The sequence below is a fragment of the Poromitra crassiceps genome (assembly GCF_964638095.1).
Source record: "Poromitra crassiceps genome assembly, chromosome: 8".
Taxonomy (NCBI): domain Eukaryota; kingdom Metazoa; phylum Chordata; class Actinopteri; order Beryciformes; family Melamphaidae; genus Poromitra; species Poromitra crassiceps.
Window position 1 is genome coordinate 40,097,314 of NC_139629.1, and position 22,907 is coordinate 40,120,220.

A 22,907-nucleotide genomic window follows, 5' to 3' on the forward strand; every position below is an offset into this window, starting at 1 on the left:
ACACTGAGTCAGGCAGGAAAGGCAGGAAAAGGCCCCCAAGAGGTGAGCGGAGGAACAGAGGAAAGCGGACACAAAGCCATGGTGAGGTTGGGTGGAGGGGGTGAAGGGGAGGAGGGGTGGACAGGGAGGCGGGCTTGATCATCAGTTTCCTGTCTACCAGCCCCCCCCTCACCCGCTCTCTCCCTCCTTTCCTCTGACCTCTCTCTCTCTCTCTCTCTCACTCCGTCTCCCTCCCTCTATTCCTGCCCAGCCAGTTGCTGCTATTTCAGATTTCCTTGGCAATCCGGGAGAATAACACATCAGAAAGTGGCCCCGGCGTTCCCATCTGCACACACACAGTAAACCCGGGATCTGTTACACTTAATCCTGCCCACCAAACTCGTCTGAAAATAGCTCGCTTTTCCTCTCTCGCCCTGTGAGGGTCTTTTTCTGGGAAATGCGTTGAAACAGACGTTTATTGATGAGGCAGAAGAAGAGAATATGAGTTGTTCTTGGCACGTCATGAATTCCTCTGCAGACTTCTTCTTCTTCAGAGTGGATTGAAGTGGCTGGCAGCAGGTTTCTCATGTGGGAAACATCTTTGGTCACATCAGATTATGAAGGCCAGGATTACGTCAACCATGACAAAGTCAAAGGCTGAAAGTAGCATCATCTCCATGTAGGTAGATGTACCATCAACTCAACTGTTGTGAAAATGAAGTTGCAAGAGATGTGCAGAGATAAAAAGTGTCCTTATGTGCGTGTGTGCGTGTGTGCGTGTGTGTGTGTGTGTGTATGTGTGTGTGTGTGTGTGTGTGTGCGTGTGTGTGTGCGTGTGTGTGCGTGTGTGTGCTCCTCGCTAGGTTCAGCACTGGTCAGCCAAACTTCCTGTCCCTCTGGCATACACAACAAAGCTTCCTGCTCAACACTATGGGGGAGTGGACGAGGCAGCACAATGGCTACCATCTGGGCGTTATGAGGACCAGCTCTGTGAAGTGAAGCTGCTACCATCTGGGCGTTATGAGGACCAGCTCTGTGAAGTGAAGCTGCTACCATCTGGGCCTTATGAGGACCAGCTCTGTGAAGTGGAGCTTCTACCATCTGGGCGTTATGAGGACCAGCTCTGTGAAGTGAAGCTGCTACCATCTGGGCCTTATGAGGACCAGCTCTGTGAAGTGAAGCTGCTACCATCTGGGCCTTATGAGGACCAGCTCTGTGAAGTGGAGCTTCTACCATCTGGGCCTTATGAGGACCAGCTCTGTGAAGTGGAGCTTCTACCATCTGGGCGTTATGAGGACCAGCTCTGTGAAGTGAAGCTGCTACCATCTGGGCGTTATGAGGACCAGCTCTGTGAAGTGGAGCTTCTACCATCTGGGCCTTATGAGGACCAGCTCTGTGAAGTGGAGCTTCTACCATCTGGGCCTTATGAGGACCAGCTCTGTGAAGTGGAGCTTCTACCATCTGGGCGTTATGAGGACCAGCTCTGTGAAGTGGAGCTGCTACCATCTGGGCGTTATGAGGACCAGCTCTGTGAAGTGAAGCTGCTACCATCTGGGCGTTATGAGGACCAGCTCTGTGAAGTGGAGCTTCTACCATCTGGGCGTTATGAGGACCAGCTCTGTGAAGTGAAGCTGCTACCATCTGGGCGTTATGAGGACCAGCTCTGTGAAGTGGAGCTTCTACCATCTGGGCCTTATGAGGACCAGCTCTGTGAAGTGGAGCTTCTACCATCTGGGCCTTATGAGGACCAGCTCTGTGAAGTGGAGCTTCTACCATCTGGGCGTTATGAGGACCAGCTCTGTGAAGTGAAGCTGCTACCATCTGGGCGTTATGAGGACCAGCTCTGTGAAGTGAAGCTGCTACCATCTGGGCCTTATGAGGACCAGCTCTGTGAAGTGAAGCTGCTACCATCTGGGCCTTATGAGGACCAGCTCTGTGAAGTGGAGCTTCTACCATCTGGGCCTTATGAGGACCAGCTCTGTGAAGTGGAGCTTCTACCATCTGGGCGTTATGAGGACCAGCTCTGTGAAGTGAAGCTGCTACCATCTGGGCATTATGAGGACCAGCTCTGTGAAGTGGAGCTTCTACCATCTGGGCCTTATGAGGACCAGCTCTGTGAAGTGGAGCTTCTACCATCTGGGCCTTATGAGGACCAGCTCTGTGAAGTGGAGCTTCTACCATCTGGGCGTTATGAGGACCAGCTCTGTGAAGTGGAGCTGCTACCATCTGGGCGTTATGAGGACCAGCTCTGTGAAGTGAAGCTGCTACCATCTGGGCGTTATGAGGACCAGCTCTGTGAAGTGGAGCTTCTACCATCTGGGTGTTATGAGGACCAGCTCTGTGAAGTGAAGCTGCTACCATCTGGGCCTTATGAGGACCAGCTCTGTGAAGTGAAGCTTCTACCATCTGGGCCTTATGAGGACCAGCCCTGTGAAGTGGAGCTTCTACCATCTGGGCCTTATGAGGACCAGCTCTGTGAAGTGAAGCTGCTACCATCTGGGCCTTATGAGGACCAGCTCTGTGAAGTGGAGCTGCAGCAGAGCTTGGCAAGTTAGAACAATGGGAGAGAGAGCTTGGCACCAGAAGAAGCTCTGGGTCCCAGCAAGAACAGAGGGAGGACCATTCTTCATAGGGGGGGGGGGGATAACACTGCATCTGCTTTAGTCTCTGTAAGCCCTCACCATATGGATGGATAAATAATTTTGGAGAGCGGAGCTATATGCTAGTATGAAAGTTATGTTACTGATCCTGTCATTTTTCTCACAATTCACCAGGACCAGGAAGAGATGAGAAGAGTAGATTACCCAATGTGGTTGGTCCTCAGCGAGATCTCCAGCTCCCTCAAGACTTTTGTGGATTCCTGGACCCGCCTGCGGAACTTCTGTAACACACAAGCAAAGCACAGATTTGTCAGGATATCAATATTTCTTTATAGGCAGTCAGATCGTGCACGTTTTAAGAGGAGGCTATTTCTGAGCGGTGATTTGTGCCGTGAAGGCAACGTCTACACAGCGACAACTCCCACCCACCTTTCGCGTGACTCCGGGGTCTAAGTAGCCTCGTAGCTTCTGGATGTAGGTGTGGGGCGGGTTCTTCACTTGAAACCTCTCCTGTAGCACCAGAGAGGAGACACAACAGATGAAGGACTGTCATTCCACTTCAAACAATGGTGGATGATAAGAAAGTAAAAAATAATAATAATCTCTCTCTCTCAAATGATCAGACTATGCAAAGTGGGGGAGGGGAAAAGTGTGTGGATTTTCAGTGTTGGTTGAGCAGATTTATGAAGCAGATTTGATGAAGGCACCTGGTCACAGATCAGATCCCACTTCTTCTCGTTGTCGTACTGTCTGAGGAGCCTGGCTTTGTCTGGAGGCAGGTTCATGGAATTCTGAAAACACACAAGAGTCAAATTAGATTCATTGAGTCACAGCTTTCTTTATTTCTGTTGATCTATTTATAGGAGCAGCGACTGACTGTGTCCCTAAAAACATGGCTGTTTAGGCCTCTTTGTCTCTAATGGCTCAGACCACAACCCAAAGTGTGAGCAGTGACACTATGACCTCACTTCCTGTGTTGACTTTATGCATCCTGCTGCATGAGATCATCCGCGTCTCCTCTCTGCACGCCCAAGCCTCCGTGTCCTTCAGCCATTCAGGCTGAACTACAGTAACGTGCGTTTAACGGTTTAACCACGATAACTGCTATCACAGCAAAGGCTTATTAGCAGCCGTAAAAACACCACACGACACGTCCCCAAGGCAGCCAGTTTACTGCGGTACAAATGAAACCCTAAATACTCCAATTTGCGTTTCGGGAGCAACCCACTGAAGCATTTTATGTCTTCACGACGACTGTCAAAAGTCAACGCAAACTACATGACCCAAGCTTACCGACTGATGGCTTCTCTGACCGAGCCAACAGCTTGGAAACAGGGGTCAGGGGTCAACGTGGGAAATCTTCAAATTGAGGAAGTGCTACAATATGAGGGAGTTCGCCGCCCCCCCGAAATCGATCGCCTCAGCGTTTCTCTTTGAAGAAACATGAGGGATTGTCGGCACTGGGAACCCCCATTTTTTACACCCGTCTCAACAGTGCCCCCAAGCCCGGGCCACAAACTGCCTGTCAGCTTGACCTTCGACCCCCGGCTATAACTCAGCCCCGCGTCTACAACGTGACGCACTGCCCCTTTAACCCATCCCCAGCCAACACACATGCTGTTCTCATGGGCATTTTGACCGTCGAGCGGTGCCGGGCCAGCGTGCGTTTGATGGATGGAGGGAGCAGCACATATACTTTTTCCTATGGTGCTGCTCACTCGGTGAGTCATAGAGGCGGAATCTCAACATGTGAGTTTTCTGAAAATGCATTTTCCACATTGGGAAGAACGTTAGCCTCCTCCATCAGCACATAGTGAATCATGTTGTCTCGTCAAGAGAGGACTGAGGGTAGCGATGAAGGCAAGAAGCTTCTGTGCAACTGTGCTTCCCCTGACTCGTGTGTCTGCCTGAAGATCGTGCTGTGATTCTGCTGCACTGAACGTCCAAAGCAGACTAAACATTTTACATCACATTATTTATTTATTTATTTGTTTTCTGCCTGCCTACCAACACGAGGGTCGCAGGTTCGAGCCCCCGTGTTGGTCGGGCGTACAGGCACAATTGGCCATGTCTGCGGGTGGGAAGCTGGATTAAGGGTATGTGTTCTGGTCGCTGGCTGCACTAGTGCCCGCTAGTGCCTCCTATGGTCGCCGGGGGGGGAGGGGGGGGGGGGGGGCACCTGTTTGAGGGTGGAGGGGAACTGGGGGCAATGGCGTGATCCTCCCATGTGTTACCTCCTGCCTCCTCGCTGTCAGGTGAAAAGAGGTGGCTGGCGACTGCACTTGTATCAGAGGAAGCATGTGTGCTAGTGACTAGTGTACAACTCTCACCAGATGTGCAGAGGGGGTGGAGCAACGACCAGGGCAGCAGGGGGAATTGGCCAATTAGATTTGGGGAGAAAACGCGGGGTTTGGGGAGGGGTGATCTGAAAAAAATAATAAACCTTTTTTTTTTTTTCCCCCATCACATAATCTTTTTTGGAAAAGCCGAAATTAGAGACAACATTCACAAACGCATGATGCAGGTCAGGCGGGGGGCCGCCTGATCGATCCTCCCACGTGCTACGTCCTGCCGGGTGAAGCTCCCCGCTGTCAGGTGGAAAGAAGCGGCTGGCCACTGCGCATGTCTCGGAAGGAAGCGTGGTGCTAGTCTACGGCTCTCCCCAGATGGGCAGAGGGTGGAGCAGCGACCGGGGCAGCAGGGGGAAATTGGCCAAAGTACAATTGGCAAAAAAATGGGGGGGGGGGAGACTAACACATGATGACCCTAAAGTGCTTTGGAAGTCAGTGAAAAGAAATAGATTGTGATGCAAAGATGCAACAGTCAAAGCCTGAGAATGAGGCTGTGACTGGAGCCCAAAACAAAGCAGGAACAAGCTGCTACATTTGGGCTCTTTGACATAACTCACGTTCCAAAACCCACACAGCAGAAAATAGAGACCATGCATTCCAGATGTCCAGAGTTACAGGAGGAATGCTGCATCCTGTTTAGAATGGTTGCAAATTTACAATAAATGTTCTCTTTTTGGGCTGCAGGATCGAGCCTGACTCCTCCCCTCTGTCTCTCCTCTCCTGGGGGAGATCTTACCTTCAACACAAGTCTCGTTCCACTTAGGAAGGTCATACCAGGAGGGCCGTGGAAGACTAGCCTCTCTCATCTGTCTCTGATCGTCTGTCTCACTCATGACTGAGTGCAGGAAACTATCTTTACCCACAATCAAAACTGCTGTGTTATGTTCTCAAGACATTGACAAATAGGTTATGCCAAATTACGGATTAGCGGTAGTGTAACTTAATTACACACACTTAATTATGGGTTCTGATTAAAACACTAATAATAATAATAATAATAATTTGTTTCATTTCATGAAAAGATCCTATATTCATATAACATTGTAATTAATTTGTTACTACTTACAATCCGGTATTGAGATGTATGTAGATGTTATTGAAAAAGGTGAACAACAGATTCACATTTAGATGGATTGCTCAGCTAGCTGATGGATCCAGTGCATCCAGACAACACTTAGCAGGAATATTAATAGTGCGTTAATTAATGAGATCTATCAATTCTACTAAGTGGATATCTCTTCTTTCTTTTTTTTACGCTGTCCAAGTTTATTCTGATATGGACAGCCTAATGATGAATGAGATGATAAGCCCTGATATCTGCTCCAGCATCTGTCCAGGCCCAAAGCCTCGTCCCCCTTGTTTTGCTGGCCAGCCATGCAGATTAAGAAAGAACCGTGGAGCAAACAGCCCAAGAGCAGTGTTCTCTGCCAGTAATTCAATTCTGAGGCAAACACTGCCACGGTGCAGGCCAGGCAGAGACACACACACAGACACACTGCCACGGTGCAGGCCAGGCAGAGACACACAGAAGACACACTGCCACGGTGCAGGCCAGGCAGAGACACACACACAGACACACTGCCACGGTGCAGGCCAGGCAGAGACACACACAGACACACTGCCACAGTGCAGGCCAGGCAGAGACACACACACAGACACACTGCCACGGTGCAGGCCAGGCAGAGACACACACAGAAGACACACTGCCACAGTGCAGGCCAGGCAGAGACACACACAGACACACTTCCACGGTGCAGGCCAGGCAGAGACACACACACAGACACACTGCCACAGTGCAGGCCAGGCAGAGACACACACACAGACACACTGCCACAGTGCAGGCCAGGCAGAGACACACACAGAAGACACACTGCCACAGTGCAGGCCAGGCAGAGACACACACACAGACACACTGCCACAGTGCAGGCCAGGTAGAGACACACACACAGACACACTGCCACGGTGCAGGCCAGGCAGAGACACACACAGAAGACACACTGCCACAGTGCAGGCCAGGCAGAGACACACACAGACACACTTCCACGGTGCAGGCCAGGCAGAGACACACACACAGACACACTGCCACAGTGCAGGCCAGGCAGAGACACACACACAGACACACTGCCACAGTGCAGGCCAGGCAGAGACACACACAGAAGACACACTGCCACAGTGCAGGCCAGGCAGAGACACACACACAGACACACTGCCACAGTGCAGGCCAGGCAGAGACACACACAAACTGCCACGGTGCAGGCCAGGCAGAGACACACACAGACACACTGCCACAGTGCAGGCCAGGCAGAGACACACACACAGACACACTGCCACGGTGCAGGCCAGGCAGAGACACACACACAGACACACTGCCACGGTGCAGGCCAGGCAGAGACACACACACAGACACACTGCCACAGTGCAGGCCAGGCAGAGACACACACAGAAGACACACTGCCACAGTGCAGGCCAGGCAGAGACACACACAGACACACTGCAGGCCAGGCAGAGACACACACAGACACACTGCCACGGTGCAGGCCAGGCAGAGACACACACAGACACACTGTCACAGTGCAGGCCAGGCAGACACACACACACACACACTGCCACAGTGCAGGCCAGGCAGACACACACAGAAGACACACTGCCACGGTGCAGGCCAGGCAGAGACACACACACAGACACACTGCCACAGTGCAGGCCAGGCAGAGACACACACACAGACACACTGCCACAGTGCAGGCCAGGCAGAGACACACACAGACACACTGCCACAGTGCAGGCCAGGCAGAGACACACACACACAGACACACTGCCACAGTGCAGGCCAGGCAGAGACACACACACAGACACACTGCCACAGTGCAGGCCAGGCAGAGACACACACACACAGACACACTGCCACAGTGCAGGCCAGGCAGAGACACACACACACAGACACACTGCCACAGTGCAGGCCAGGCAGAGACACACACACACAGATCGGCAGAGGGGGTGGAGCAACGACCGGGACAGCCTAGCAGCAGTCTCCCAGTAGCCAGCCGTAGATGGCCCTGCCCCCCAAGACAAAACAAGGATGCCTGACAGTGACAGATATATGAATTGACCAACCATGGACCTCGTGGGCGGTGCATTTGGAATGCGTGCATCAGGTAAATAGATCCCGGGTGAAAATGCATAACTTCCGTCACAGCCCAGCCAATCAGATTTCTCCCACGGAAAGTTGACTTGTGTGACTTGTGTGTGAGGGACCATGTTGGAAATAAGTGTTCACACTTTTACATGTCTATCCCTTGGATTTTGTTCTGCTATATCCATCAATCAATCATTAATCAATCAATCAATCAATCAATCAATCAAATCAATCAATTCAGACCCTTGTTGGGTCTGACCACATGAGACTAGCTCAGCAGGGGAATTGGCCAAGTACAACTGGTGGAAATGGGAGAGAAAAAAACAAAACAAAAATTGATCCAGAAGAAGAAGAAGAATGAATTATTAATATTATTAAGAAGAAGAAGAAGAAGAAGAAGAAGAAGAAGAAGAAAGAAATGGGCAACTCCCCCTCCATAGGAGAAAAAGAGTCATTACAAGACATGAAAACACCTTAACATTTATTCTTCTTCTGATCGTTGACAGTTAGAGCCTCAGGTACTGTAAGCAAAGCCCCGGGTACTCTAAGCAAATACAGGTGTGACTGCGTGCAAATGTGTGTAGTGATCAAAGTCAAAACAACAGATCCCATGGAGCCGACTGAGGGGACAGAGAAGAGGTTTCACCTGCGACAATAAGCCAACACAAAGACAGAAAATGTTTCCTTTCTGGTTAGATTTAGTAAGGTCATTTGAGCCAAGTAGCCCAATTTAGCTAATTTAATTTCTCTCTCTCTCTATATATATATATATATATATATCTCTATATCTCTCTCTATATATATATCTCTCTATATCTCTCTATTAAATATCTCTCTCTCTCTCTATATATATATATCTCTCTCTATATCTCTCTCTATATATATATATATCTCTCTCTCTCTCTATTAAATATATTATATATATATATATATCTCTCTATTAAATATATATTATTTATATATATATATATATATGAGGGTGTGAGTAAAAACAGTGGCTTGCTTGAGGAGGGTTGAGGAGCTACCTGTCCATTGTGGGAGGAGTCAGATACTAGAGAAGTGAAGATGTTGTTGGTGTGTTGATGCTTGTTGTTCTGGAGGCACGCTGCCCACATGTTCTCTCTCCTGTTTGACCTGAGCTGGGCTCCACAAAGGACTCAGTGTTGTGCTTTGTTGTGATTTGGTACCCTGCCATTCTGCCATTCCCATCCTTTGACATTTGAGCTATTCCCCCCCCCCCCATAGAAAAGAGCTAACAAAGGCTAGTGGGCAGGGTCAATATGTGCCCCCTGGTGCTGCTGTGTGTGCTGCGCAACGCTGCGGCTAGGCTAGCCCAGCGCACACACACACACTGCACAACCAGACCAACTGGTTCTATTATCACCTCTATCTCCCCAATCATTAGCTCCCCCATTGTTAGCCAAGACAGCGAGCGAGCTCCAAAACAGACAGTCACGGAGAAGACGGAACAGAACAGGCCTGCGGAATCAACTCCAGTATGATTTTTGGACTGTGTCGTCACGGTTACCACGATATACTATCTTTTTGGCTTTTATGTAATATGTAGATCTGACTGGACAGGGCAGGGGCACACATCATGTTCCCTTCAGCTTGCACGCAAATCAAAGAGTAGCCAGAAAAAGAGGATGGAAAGAGTCAACAAATGGCATGACAAAGTGTCATGGAAGAAATAGCGAGCGGATCACCAGGGAGAAAAAGAGAGAAAAAATAATAGAAACCCATGAAGGGGGGGGGGGGGGCGTTTGGAGACAAAGAGATCTTCTGGAGAAAAGCTGGGGCGCAGGAGGCACGGCCGCCAAATGGATATTTAAACTGTAAAACAGAGAGACATTTGAGCCATTGAGACCGGAGGAGTGAGTTCTTTTTTAAAGACTCAACAGTTAAAGCGGTTGAAGGGGGTCAGGTTGCCGGTTGAGGGGGCATGGAGGGTCCAGGAGAGCCATCAGAGACTGGAGGAGGAGGCCTCTCTCTCGAGTCACGCACGGGTCCTCCACAAGCAGGCAGGGGAGAGAGAGAGAGCCCAGTCCTCCACAAGCAGGGGGGGGGAGAGAGAGAGAGCCTTCAGACATCAGAGTCAACAACAGGGCAACTCAATCTGGACTGAGAGAGAGCCTAGTAGTAGTTGCTGCTGGTCCAACCTTGCTGATTTCCAGTTAGGCTTGAGGTGAGCGTAGAACTTGCATCTCCAGCCAGAAGCTCCACCAACTAATCACTGAGAGACAGATGGAAAAGAGTGACGGAACGTTTCCCTCGCTACGCTTTCCCACGGCCTCACACCTACAAGCAGGATAGACGCCACACCACCACCACCACACACACCAGAAATAAACCTGCACGTTTCAGGGCCCTATCTATGTCCAACACAGTTTCCTCTGTTTGGGACTGAAATAAGACTAGGATAAACAGTCTGTTTGTACTTCTGGAAGACTCTGTGTTGAACCAGTTGCGCCCTGGGTTGCTTCCAGGCATCTATTTCTGTGAGATTTCTGCAGCAGAGATGCAAATGCAGCCAGTAAACTGCCGTGCTTTGTCTAAAAACCCCATATAAAACTAATGAGTCAGAGTGAGCTACCCCCAAAAAGCAGCTTACTAGACAAACACACCCAGTCCTATTTGCTTGATCAGCGGGTTGAGAGTGGCTGTGTGAACAGAAGTCAGTGCCTGCCTTCAGTTCACAGACGTGTCAGCGACCAGCGGATGAGTCTCTGCACTTCCTCGACTCCCCACTAGTTGATGATATTTACAGAGGCCGGGCGTAGTTGTCATCAGCTCAGACAAAAGAGGCGAGAGAGAGGAAGGAGTGGGTGGCTAAAGAGCTCAACATGTCCTAGAGATGGACCAGAGCTCTGTGGCAGTCTAGACACGGAGCTCCAGACAGCCCGCCACCTCACCAGCCCCCCCCACCCACAACATCTGACTGTCTGCTCATCAGGGTGGGGTGGTGGTCCAGGAAGAGGCACCACTCCACTGGAGGCACTCCCCCGTCAACATAATCAACAACACACAACAATCCCTCCGTCCATCTTGCCCGGACCCAGAGCGAGCGCCCCATTCATTTGCAGTACTTCCTGGTCCAAATGATGTCATAATGATGTCATCATAATAACCAGCTTTTGTAAAGCTGGTTATAAACCGATTAAACCGAATACACCGATTTTGTATAATGAGAGGGTCTCTCCACTTCCAACGTCAAGCTTCCGTTTCACAGCAGCCAGGATGAATGTAAAATAGCAACACACTTCACAAAACACTTCAGTGTTCCAGTCACCATGGAAAAGAGTGCGCCACCTAGTGGAGCGGGAGATAAGACATGCTTGAGCCCCGTCACAAAGTGGATACAAGAAGGAGGAGGCAAAGAAAACAACATGAATATGGTTCTGTTTTCTGTCAACATCACTGAGCACATTTAGGCCCTCATGATGAGGAGAAAAGACAACCTGTATCTACTGAGGTTGGGTCATCATGCGCCCTGCCAGCGCCGTGTGCCAGAGGTGACTCACTGGATATGGTTCAAGAGAGATACACGTCTAACTAGAACGACCGCACAGCGGATATATGCCCCCGCCAACAAGTGAGCAGTCGACATGCGTGTCTGTCCAGACTTTGACGTTTGAGCCAAATGTGAAGAAATTCGGTCAAGGCGTTCACTGAGACATCGCGTTTGAACGAGCTTGAAAATGGTGTTCGTGAGGTCACAGTGAACTTTGACCTTTGACCACCAAAATGTAATCGGTTCATCCTCGAGTCCAAGTGGACATTTGAGCCAAATGTGACGAAATTCCGTCAAGGCGTTCCTGAGATATCGCGTTAACGAGCTAGAACATTTTGTTCATGAGGTCACAGTGACCTTGAACTTTGACCTTTGACCACCAAAATGTAATCAAGTTCATCCTTGAGTCCAAGTGGTCGTTTGAGCCAAATTTGACGAAATTCCTCGGACAGAAGTACGGACAGAGGGGATGTACCGACGTACGGACGGAGAACCCAAAACCATAATGCCTCCGGCTCGGCTATCACCGGCGGAGGCATAAAAAAGCAGGAAAAAGCAAGGGGAAGTAAATGAGTTGAGATGGGACAGGTAGAGACACAAAGCAACTTCTGAACTTCTCAAGATTCAACATGTTTATTGTCACTCAGGTGACTTCTGTCTGACGTACACACGTCTTCCACTTTCACTATGAGCTCATGTGGGGGCGGGGCCTGCAGGAATGACATCACTCAAAGTCACCACATGTGGGGGCGGGGCATGCAGGAATGACATCACTCAAAGTCACCAATGTGGGGGCGGGGCCGGGGCCTGCAGGAATGACATCACTCAAAGTCACCACATGTGGGGGCGGGGCCTGCAGGAATGACATCACTCAAAGTCACCACATGTGGGCCAACGGGAGTGGTAGTCAGCTTCCTATCAGGTGACTGTACTGCGTGTGTCACTCAAAAGTCTGCTAAGGTTCAAGTGACACTGCACTCCTACTGTAAGTGTGTGAAAAGCAGTGTATGGTGGGGTTGGATTCAGGTTTAAAAATGATGTCAGAGTTAGGTTAGGGGTTAGTCTTAGCTCAGGATTAGCTCTAACATCCACTTTTCGGTCGCCTAATAGTAAGGTGAGCATGAATGAGAGTGAACATTAGACTATCCAAATAAAGTGTTATCAGATACACTTATTATGACCCTAGCCTGTAATCAGCTAATAGTACTGCCAGCACTGTTGTTAGGCTTTGTCTGCTTCCTTGGCAGTGAAGCACGGTTGTCATGGCACTGCAGAGACTTCCTTAGCAGGAAATCAAAAACTGCCCTCACTCGTAATCTTTCTTTGTCCTGAAGCTGTTCCGTGTGATATGAGTCTCTGCTGTTACTAGGGATGTTAACGATTAATGGACAATCGATTAATCGATCGTTAAGAATTTGATCATCAAACTATAGGTTGAGGCGAGTAAACTCACATCTGAGCAGACGTCTTGTGTTCTGCTCTAGAATCCCCAAACTTGTAGTTTAGAGCCGCAGCACCTTCTTTTAGCGAGTCAGCCCATTGAGATATATGGGCGGTTTTACCCCACTCGCGCGCCAGCCGTATAACATTTTGTGGGCATTCCCACACATGCCGACTGTCTCTATATGTTAACTGATTAATCGACAATGTAGGCTATGTGCTATTTCCTTATTTTTATTTTCTTTGCTGAAATGATTTAACACCACAAGGGCAAAATGTAACTTTCACTGCTCATACAGAGGAAGAAGAAGCTAGCAGGCAGAACGTCCAGCGTGGGAGAATTACACCCAAAAAGACAACAGTATTCATTGTAAACATTGTAATACAATGTTAAAATATGTCCACAAGCACAATGACCGCTAATGCAGGACGTTTGGTTGGTTGATCAACGTGTTGGGTCGCCCTAAAGACAGGTGTAAAAGCCTGCATTTAGTATTTTCTATTTTGTATGTCAAAAGCTGTTTTTTTAATATGATTAATAAATTAATTGATCGTTAACATGACCAATTTATCGATTAAGGAAATTGATAAAAATTAGCATCCCTAGCTGTTACGTGTGATATGAGTCTCTGTTTTTGAGCTGTTTTTCCAGACCGAGGTAACAGCCCTTGAATTGAAGAGTGGCAGAGCGAGAGTGTGAGAAAACACTGTGCCTGCTTTCTCTGGCCACCCGGACATCTGATCGCGAGGTAACCTGAACCGCCCAATCACAACAAAGGCCCAGTCCCTCCACTAAAGATGCTGCGTGGAGGACCGGCTAGGCCTGCCTACAGCACGGCTCTGGACACCTCTCCTGGAGGAGGAGGTGGGGGGAGGCAGGGAGAGAGGGAGAGAGGGAGGGAGGGGGGAGAGGGAGGGAGGGGGGGAGGGAGGGAGGGAGAGAGGGAGGGAGGGAGAGAGAGAGGGATGGAGGGTAGGCATGGGTCGATTTCTGGTTTTACCGGTTCGGTTTGGTGTACGAGCCCAAACCGGTTTGATCACGTGGGAACCAAAAAACCTAGAAAATAATAATAATGTATATATATATAAATAGTGCCAATCCATTCTGATTGCACTATTTTTCATATTAGCCTCTTCTCAAGTTGCACTAGTAGGCAAAAGTCTTATTTTGTTTATTATGTTGATGTTTGAAGAAAAGTTATGCTGAATAGTTATGAGAAATAAAAACAGTGTGTTGTTACAGTTAAATGGTTCTGCTTATTTTTATTCAGTGTTAGTGCTGGTTGGCATACCAGCTTAGAGGTGCATTATCGCCACCAACTGCAGTCGCATGGCTCATTTCCACCACATTTTACAGCCCTGCACAGCTTGTCACCACTCGGCTCTACTCGTTTCGGCCCGATGGATGTTCTGCTTCGACCGCCGATCACCCACCCCCGCCCACAACTGGTCGTCATAGCGACCGCATATCTGTCCTCCGCCTATAGCCGAAGTAGGCTATAACATAACATAACATAACATAACGTTAAAATTAAATCGATCCACAGAACTTTTAAACTGTTTATGAAATACTGGTGCCTCTAAATGACCTACATGGGCAAATGTGGCAATCGGCCAGGAGAATGGATATCACTTTGTTGTTAGTCAACTCTACCCCGGCGGCCTCTCACCAGGCAAGACCGCGGCTTCACCAAAGCGCCAGCGGCCTAGCGGAGACGACGCTGCACTCAACTACAAGGGCTTCCTCTCTCAAAACAATTGAAACCACCGCCACGATTTTATTTCACCAGAGGCGAAGGCAGCAAGCAACACAAAAGACTGATGGAAATAACATAACAGAAGAGAAGGTAAGCCCACTAAACTGGTATGCAGCATTGCATTGACAGTCAGTAGATAGACAGAGTAAACATGATTCTGCCTGACCAATCAGTCGTCTATAATGTTTTCACGTCACCGTATGGTACCGGGTTCACAGCCCTAGAACCCCAAAGAAGCAGGGACCAAAAGTAGCATGACTCAACCCCAAATCAACCCGGGCTGTCCAGGTTTTTACCAGTGGAATGAGACCATTTATCGAGTCGAGCGGAGCGGGACCGGGCTACTACCTGTGGTGGAAATGGGCTACACTAAAAAAAAAAAAGATTTTTTTTTTTTAATTCGATATACCGGTTTGATACATTTTTGGGGGGAATATCGAACCGGTTTTCAAAATTTTCAAACCGACCCATGCCTAATGGAGGAAGGGAGAGAGGAAGAGAGGGAGGGAGGGAGGGAGAGAGGGAGAGAGAGGGAGGGAGAGCGAGCAGAGGAAGAGATGTTTTTCTCTCCCTCCCCAGCCCCCTGATGCTAGCTCCTGTTTACAGAGCAAATACTGTATAAACAGGCTCTGTTGCCACATTAAGCTATTAACATAACAGACAGAGGAGTTAGGGCAGCCACTTCATTTACATGCCAAGATCACACCAAAGGACAAACCACATTATTGACAGATGAAACCTAAATGCATGGGCAAAAACACTGTCATACAAGCAATTAGGGCTGTGCAATTAATCACATTTTAATCACAATTACAATTTTGGCTTCCCACAATCATGAAAACAAGATAATCGAGATAAAACAATAATTTTGTATATATTATTTATTTTAGTTAGCCTATTTACTTATATATATATATTTGCTTTATTTTCATGTATGTCTTTGTCTAGTAATTTTGCCCAAAAAATTGTAATCGCGTTAAATAATCGTGATCTCAATATCAGTCAAAAATAATCGTGATTATGATTTTTGCCATAATCGAGCAACCCTACAAGCAATCCAAACATAAAGAACATAGTCTTCTGTCTCATTTGACATTGGATTTTTTTTATATATTCTCTACACTATTACAATTCCTTACGACAATAACTGCCTTTTATAGTAAGGCTATAGATAAAATGATGTAAGCTCCTCCCACAGACAGTCAGTCAGCGCTCACTCAGTGCCATTGTAACGAGTGAAAAGGTTCCCTGAGTAGCGTTACAACACAAATCAGGGAGTGTTAAGTCGCCATGACGGCGTGTTGATGCGGCCGTTAACAGCAACACAGTTTACAGCTGTGTGGTGTGAAGATCTCAGCCTCCTCCTCCTCCTCCTCCACACACATCCATGACTCTGTTCCACTGTGTGGTGTGAAGATCTCAGCCTCCTGACCTCCTCCTCCACACACACATCCATGACTCTGTTCCACTGTGTGGTGTGAAGATCTCAGCCTCCTCCTCCTCCTCCACACACACATATCCATGACTCTGTTCCACTGTGTGGTGTGAAGATCTCAGCCTCCTGACCTCCTCCTCCACACACACATCCATGACTGTTCCAGTTGATGCTTTCCAGCCCAAAGACTGTTCCAAACACCACCAAAACACACAAACAAATGCAGGTCGATGGAAACACGTCACTCTGTAAACCCGCCAACGCCCATCCCCCCCCCCCCCACACACACACAATGCAACCCAAAACAAGCCCAATTGGTGGAAAAACACCCAATCTGGCAACACTGTCAGTCTGCAGTCTTGTAGCCCACCACAAAACCCATGCACCTGCAACCTCACGTCTCCTCCAGCCTGATCTGCTTCTGAAACCTCCTCATCGCCCTTATGAACCCACGACGTCTGCTCCGTCACCTCTGACTCACTCACTTTCGCTCCACTCCTAAACTCAACCAAATGGGCATTCCACACAGCCAGTCAAAGCAATAGGAAGTTGGTGAGTGAGAAGCCATTTTAGGTTGGTAAATCATGTACCACCTCCTTCAGCCCATTTGGTCATCCATTGACTTAGCAGGACGTGGGAGGGGAGGGGTGATGGACAGAGGTGATAGTCATGCTGGGGTCCAAGCGAGAGACCGTTATCATCACAGGGCTCTTTGAAGCCCTCAGAGTTGTTATGGGCCTCGGCCTGGAGATAAGGAGGCAAATGTCCAGAGAGCTCAAGGTCCTTCTGAAGGAGCAGGAGCAGATGTTCCTCAACGCTTCAGAAGTCAGGTGGTGAAACTTCAAGTTTACAGTTTCACTTGTTTACACTCGCTTGTCTAGGAAGTCTATGATGTTTGATACAAGCATCCAAAACGACAGTGACGTAAAACCATTGTAGAAAATCCCACCTGGAAAAATCCTGCTACTAGCCACCATATTGTCCCATACATTCGTTTTTTAAACAGGAAATCTGGGAATGGTGAACTGCAACAAAAAGGTATAAATAAGGTTATGAGTGCGTGTCTAAAGAAACGGGCCAGTACAATCGGTCATGAATCAGGGGTATTCATTCATTCCTGAGCTTCCTGTGTGGCGAATATCCTGTTTGTCCTCCTCTGTGTGCGTCCGCGCGCAGCAGCGCTCAGGGAAGCCCGGGCCGACACACGGAATACTCCGGGAATGTCAGGAATGCAGGTAGACGACTCGGCTCATAACTCAGGCCCGGCCAGACCTCCTCCTGTCCTGACACACTGGCCAGTTACAACACTCCAGGTTCAGAGAAAAGACAAGCATACAAAACACACACACACACACACACACACACACACACACACACACACACACACACACACACACACAGGGCCTCCCTAACGATTTATGTCCTCGCAGCCGCCGAGCCAAGTCCGTGTTTTGAAGGGAAACAGTAGAACATCTCATAAAGAGGAAGAAAAACCAAAAGCTGAAGATGGGCCAGAATGCCCACGCAAAGGTCACAGGAGCAGATCGTCATACCTCACTAAGTCATATATCAAAAAGTCCTCCCAACTTACAAAAGTAACATATTACATATAATATATTACTTTTAGCAGTAACTCAGTAATATAACTTATTACTTATAGGATTTTAGTAATATTATACCAGTTACTTTGTAAGAAGTAAGAAGTAACTCAAGTTACAAATTGATTGATTTTTTTTTTTTTATCAAAGCACATATTTAAATAAAGATACAATAATTTCCTAATCAAACTGTCTGTTTTTATGCAAATAACCACTATATAACTACTCGAATTTTGGATTGTTTACACTGACTTCAAGGCAATTTACATTAGTTTTCGGGAGGGTTCCGGCCGGGGCGGCAATGTCATTCTGCTGCTGCTGTTGTTTTGGTGAAAGTAATGCAAAAGTAGTGTAATAAGTAACGAGTTACTCTACACAGACAGTAATGTTGTAAAGTAACTTATTACTTTCAAATGAAAGTAACTAGTAATATGTAGTATATTACATTTTGAAAGTAACTTGCCCAACACTGCTGTCAAGGCAAGCGTCAAGACAAAACATATGAAGAAGCAGAAGTACAAGTTGTCTGAGAAACAGGGAAATTACAGTAATAGAGGCACGATGCTATTTTTAGGAAGGAAATAATGACCTGATACCACGGGTGTGTGCGTGTGACGGGTCGGTATTGGAGCGGTTAGCGTTTAAGCTGTAATCCATTAGCTGTTGAAACGGGCTCAGAGCAGTTCCTCAGGCCCGGCGGCCACGTCAGAAGAGCGCAGCAGCAGCAGCAGCAGCACAAAAGGCACCAGGGGATGAGGCCCCCTTTCTAAAACAACATGACTGACAGAGTCGCCATTGTCCCGAGGAGGAAACATCTAACCTACAGCCTTCTGCAGCTGCATTTAGAGGGGCACCAGACCCCCACTGACACGCACGCACGCGCGCACACACACACACACACACACACACACAGCCGTACACACACTGACACACACACAGCCGTACGCACACTGACACACACACACACACACAGCCGTACACACACTGACACACACACACACACACACACACACACACAGCCGTACACACACACACACACACACACACAGCCGTACACACACTGACACACACACACACACACAGCCGTACACACACTGACACACACACACAGCCGTACACACACTGACACACACACACACACACGCTGACACACACACACACACGCTGACATACACACACACACACACACACACACACACACACACACACACACACACACAGCCGTACAAAAACACTGACACACACAATACACCCAAATGACAAACACATGCAGTTTCTTCACATATATGAATAAATCAACGGCGTCACACATTCACATTCATTCAACGACGTGAATAAACAGCTGATGTCAGATGCAAAATAGCTGTTTATGAGACTGGCCTCCTTACAAAAAAATGATGTCAACTCTCTCCATGAAATGAGTCCAGAGAAGCAGGCTAGAGTTTCATCAAACACAGTGTCTACTTGACTGATCTGACGTTACTGAGGAGACCTGTTGACTGATATCAGACTGACTGACTGATCTGATGTTACTGAGGACCAGTGTTGGGGGTAACTCATTACAAAAGTAACATATTACATGTAATATATTACTTTTAGCAGTAACTCAGTAATATAACTTATTACTAATAGGATTAGTCAGTAATATTATACCAGTTACTTTGTCAAGTAACTCAAGTTACAAATTGAGTTACATTTTATTAAATCAAAGCACTTAAAATTTAATTTAAAAAAAGATACAATCATTTCCTAACCAAACTGTGTGTTTTTATGCAAATAACCACTATAGATGACAATAACAAAGGAAAATAATAACATTTAGAATTTTGGATTGTTTACACTGACTTCAAGGCGGTTGAAATTATTTTTTGGGATGGTTCCGGGGCGGCGATATCATTCTGCTGCTGCTGTTGTTTTGGTAAAAGTAATGCAAAAGTAGTGTAATAAGTAACAAGTTACTCTACACAGGAAGTAATATTGTAAAGTAACTTATTACTTTCAAATTAAAGTAACTAGTAATATATAGTATATTACATTTTGAAAGTAACTTGCCCAACACTGCTGAGGACACATGTTGACTGATATCAGACTGACTGACTGATCTGATGTTACTGAGGAGACCGGTTGACTGATATCAGACTGACTGACTGATCTGATGTTACTGAGGACACATGTTGACTGATATCAGACTGACTGACTGATCTGATGTTACTGAGGACACCTGTTGACTGATATCAGACTGACTCGTCAACTCATTACTTAACTCAGTTGGAGTGGGCAGATTCAGCGGTCTACTCTGGACACAGACAGGCAACTGTTGTCTGTCTGTCTGTCTGTCTGTCTGTCTGTCTGTCTTAATAGAATCAGTGACTCAGGTGGATCTCATGAAGGACATCATGGGCAGTGGTGGCCTCAAGGTTAGAGAAGCGAGCTTGTGACCAGAAGGTCGTGTGTGTGTGTGTGTGTGTGTGTGTGTGTGTGTGTGTGTGTGTGTGTTTTATCAGTTCAGTCGTGGTCTTTAACTTGACCTGTGCTTTCCGAAATGTGACGAGGAGAGAAGCACTAAAACTCCCCATAAAGCCCAGGCCAGATTGGGAGTTGTAGCCCGAGGGCAGAGAGAGCCAGGTGGGGAACCTGTGCTGCTGAGCTCCCTGCCTGCAGAGAGAGCCAGGTGGGGAACCTGGTGCTGCTGAGCTCCCTGCCTGCAGAGAGAGCCAGGCGGACGGCCTGGTGCTGCTGATCTCCCTGCCTGCAGAGAGAGCCAGGTGGACGGCCTGGTGCTGCTGATCTCCCTGCCTGCAGAGAGAGCCAGGTGGACGGCCTGGTGCTGCTGAGCTCCCTGCCTGCAGAGAGAGCCAGGTGGGGAACATGGTGCTGCTGATCTCCCTGCCTGCACCACCAAAGCAGTTAGCTGTGATCAGTCAGCTCTTCCTGGGAGCTGCTGGGTGGCTGAGCCAGATGTCACCTCCCCACTTGAGTGACATAACAAACATACAAAGAGCTTCCCTCCCCTCCCTCTAGAGAGGTGGAATGGTACTGATGTGTGTGTGTGTGTGTGTGTGTGTGGGGGGGGGGCAGACATGGCAGGCATATAAATAAAATGCAGCCCCGCCCCTAAACAAATTAAAATGCTGGAGGTTTTACGTCCCTGTCCCATAAACACACATCGCACAGCTTGATTCCATTAGTTCCACTCGAGCGGCATCTGAAAAACTCTCAAGGTTCTTCTTCAAAAACGTGATGTCAGCCAGCCGAGTCGCTCCGTCACCGTCAGCACTTTTCTCTCCGAATTTTTTTCGCTACCTTTTCACTTCCTGCTTCCTGCCTCTCCGTCTTTTAACGAGCGCCACTTCCTTTCTGAACAACCCGCCTTGCCTTCAGCTGAGAGGAGCTCGACGGGGCACGTCTGACGTATGATGCAACCCCGTGTCAGAGCAGAATGGATGGGTTTGGAGGCTGTCCAAGGCAATCAAGCAGTGAAAATAATCACAAGTTTGCTCTTAAATTGAAGCGCGCGCTGGTTCAGAACGTTGGTAAAGCCATTACGGTGCTGCTGCTGCTGCTGAACAGTGGCAGACAGCCAGTTGAAAGGGAATTTTCCCTCTCTCTTGCTGAGTTCTCCTGTGGCCCGGCGGGCCGAGACCCGACCGCAGGAATCCAGTGGTGGATTGGTGGAGGGCCACTTTGAAAGAGGATCCGGGCCAGGCAGCCGAGGCCTCTCCTCTCCCCGCGCCAGACGTGCACCTTTGAAGGCGGCGTTAGCATAGCGGCATCGCACATCGTTTTCATAAGGAGGAGAGAGAGTGTCATATGGAGAAGGTTAGCTTACAGCCAGACGGGGCCTTCAGGGGAATGAAAAAAGGTAGGGAACACTGCCTGGAAGAGTGAACGAAAAGTTCCATTTAGAAAGCCCCCAATGGAGCCCGACGGTCCAGGGAAAACTTGAAGAGTTCCCACTGGACAAAGACAAGCTTATATGGAAAAGAAAAAGAGACAAATAGCCTGTTGAGGGCTATCAGTGCTGTTTGATGCTGACACACTGGATATCAGCGTCTAGACGCGGCCTCTGTGTCTGTGTGGTGTATCTGTGTGTGTGTGTCTAGCTGTGAGGTCTAAGGTAGGCCTGCTGCATGCGCTAAGCGCTAGCTGAACTAATGGCATGTTATGTGCTACCGGCAGCCTCCAGGAACACACGTCTTATTGTAACGGGAACCAACCACAGAGGACCACTGGCTACAATGCAGTTTCCTCTGTAAAAGGAAGGGAGGAAAATGCCAGGCAGCTGTTTCCAGCCACAGAAGACAAGAGAGCCCAAAGCTGTTTGTGAGGACGGCGGAGAAGAAGACAGAGAAGACACAGAAGACAGAGAGTCCAAAGCTGTTTGTGAGGAGACAGAGAAGACACAGAAGACAGAGAGCCCAAAGCTGTTTGTGAGGACGGCAGAGAAGACACAGAAGACAGAGAAGACACAGAAGACAGAGAAGACAGAAGAACAGAAGACAGAGAAGACACATGAGACAAGAGAGCCCAAGCTGTTTGTGAGGACGGCGGAGAAGAAGACAGAGAAGACACAGAAGACAGAGAGTCCAAAGCTGTTTGTGAGGAGACAGAGAAGACACAGAAGACAGAGAGCCCAAAGCTGTTTGTGAGGACGGCAGAGAAGACACAGAAGACAGAGAAGACACAGAAGACAGAGAAGACAGAAGAACAGAAGACAGAGAAGACACATGAGACAAGAGAGCCCAAGCTGTTTGTGAGGATGGCGGAGAAGAAGACAGAGAAGACACAGAAGACAGAGAGTCCAAAGCTGTTTGTGAGGACGGCAGAGAAGAAGCCACAGAAGACACAGAAGACAGAGAAGACACATGAGACAAGAGAGCCCAAGCTGTTTGTGAGGACGGCGGAGAAGAAGACAGAGAAGACACAGAAGACAGAGAGTCCAAAGCTGTTTGTGAGGACGGCAGAGAAGAAGCCACAGAAGACAGAGAGTCCAAAGCTGTTTGTGAGAAGACAGAGAAGACACAGAAGACAGAAGAACAGAAGACAGAGAAGACACATGAGACAAGAGAGCCCAAGCTGTTTGTGAGGACGGCAGACAAGAAG

General features: G+C 48.2%; 1 protein-coding gene across 1 annotated transcript in view; it reads right to left on the bottom strand.

The window, feature by feature from the left end:
- LOC310781244 (formin-like protein 3) overlaps positions 1-22,907 on the bottom strand; it is a 46,323-nt gene that overhangs the window by 18,071 nt on the left and 5,345 nt on the right. The window contains exons 2-4 of the mRNA XM_083641814.1: positions 3,287-3,370; positions 3,009-3,089; positions 2,784-2,860 (exon numbers count right to left, since the gene is read on the bottom strand). Coding sequence (XP_083497940.1) covers positions 2,784-2,860; positions 3,009-3,089; positions 3,287-3,370 — 242 coding nt within the window. The remainder of the gene's footprint in view (positions 1-2,783; positions 2,861-3,008; positions 3,090-3,286; positions 3,371-22,907) is intronic.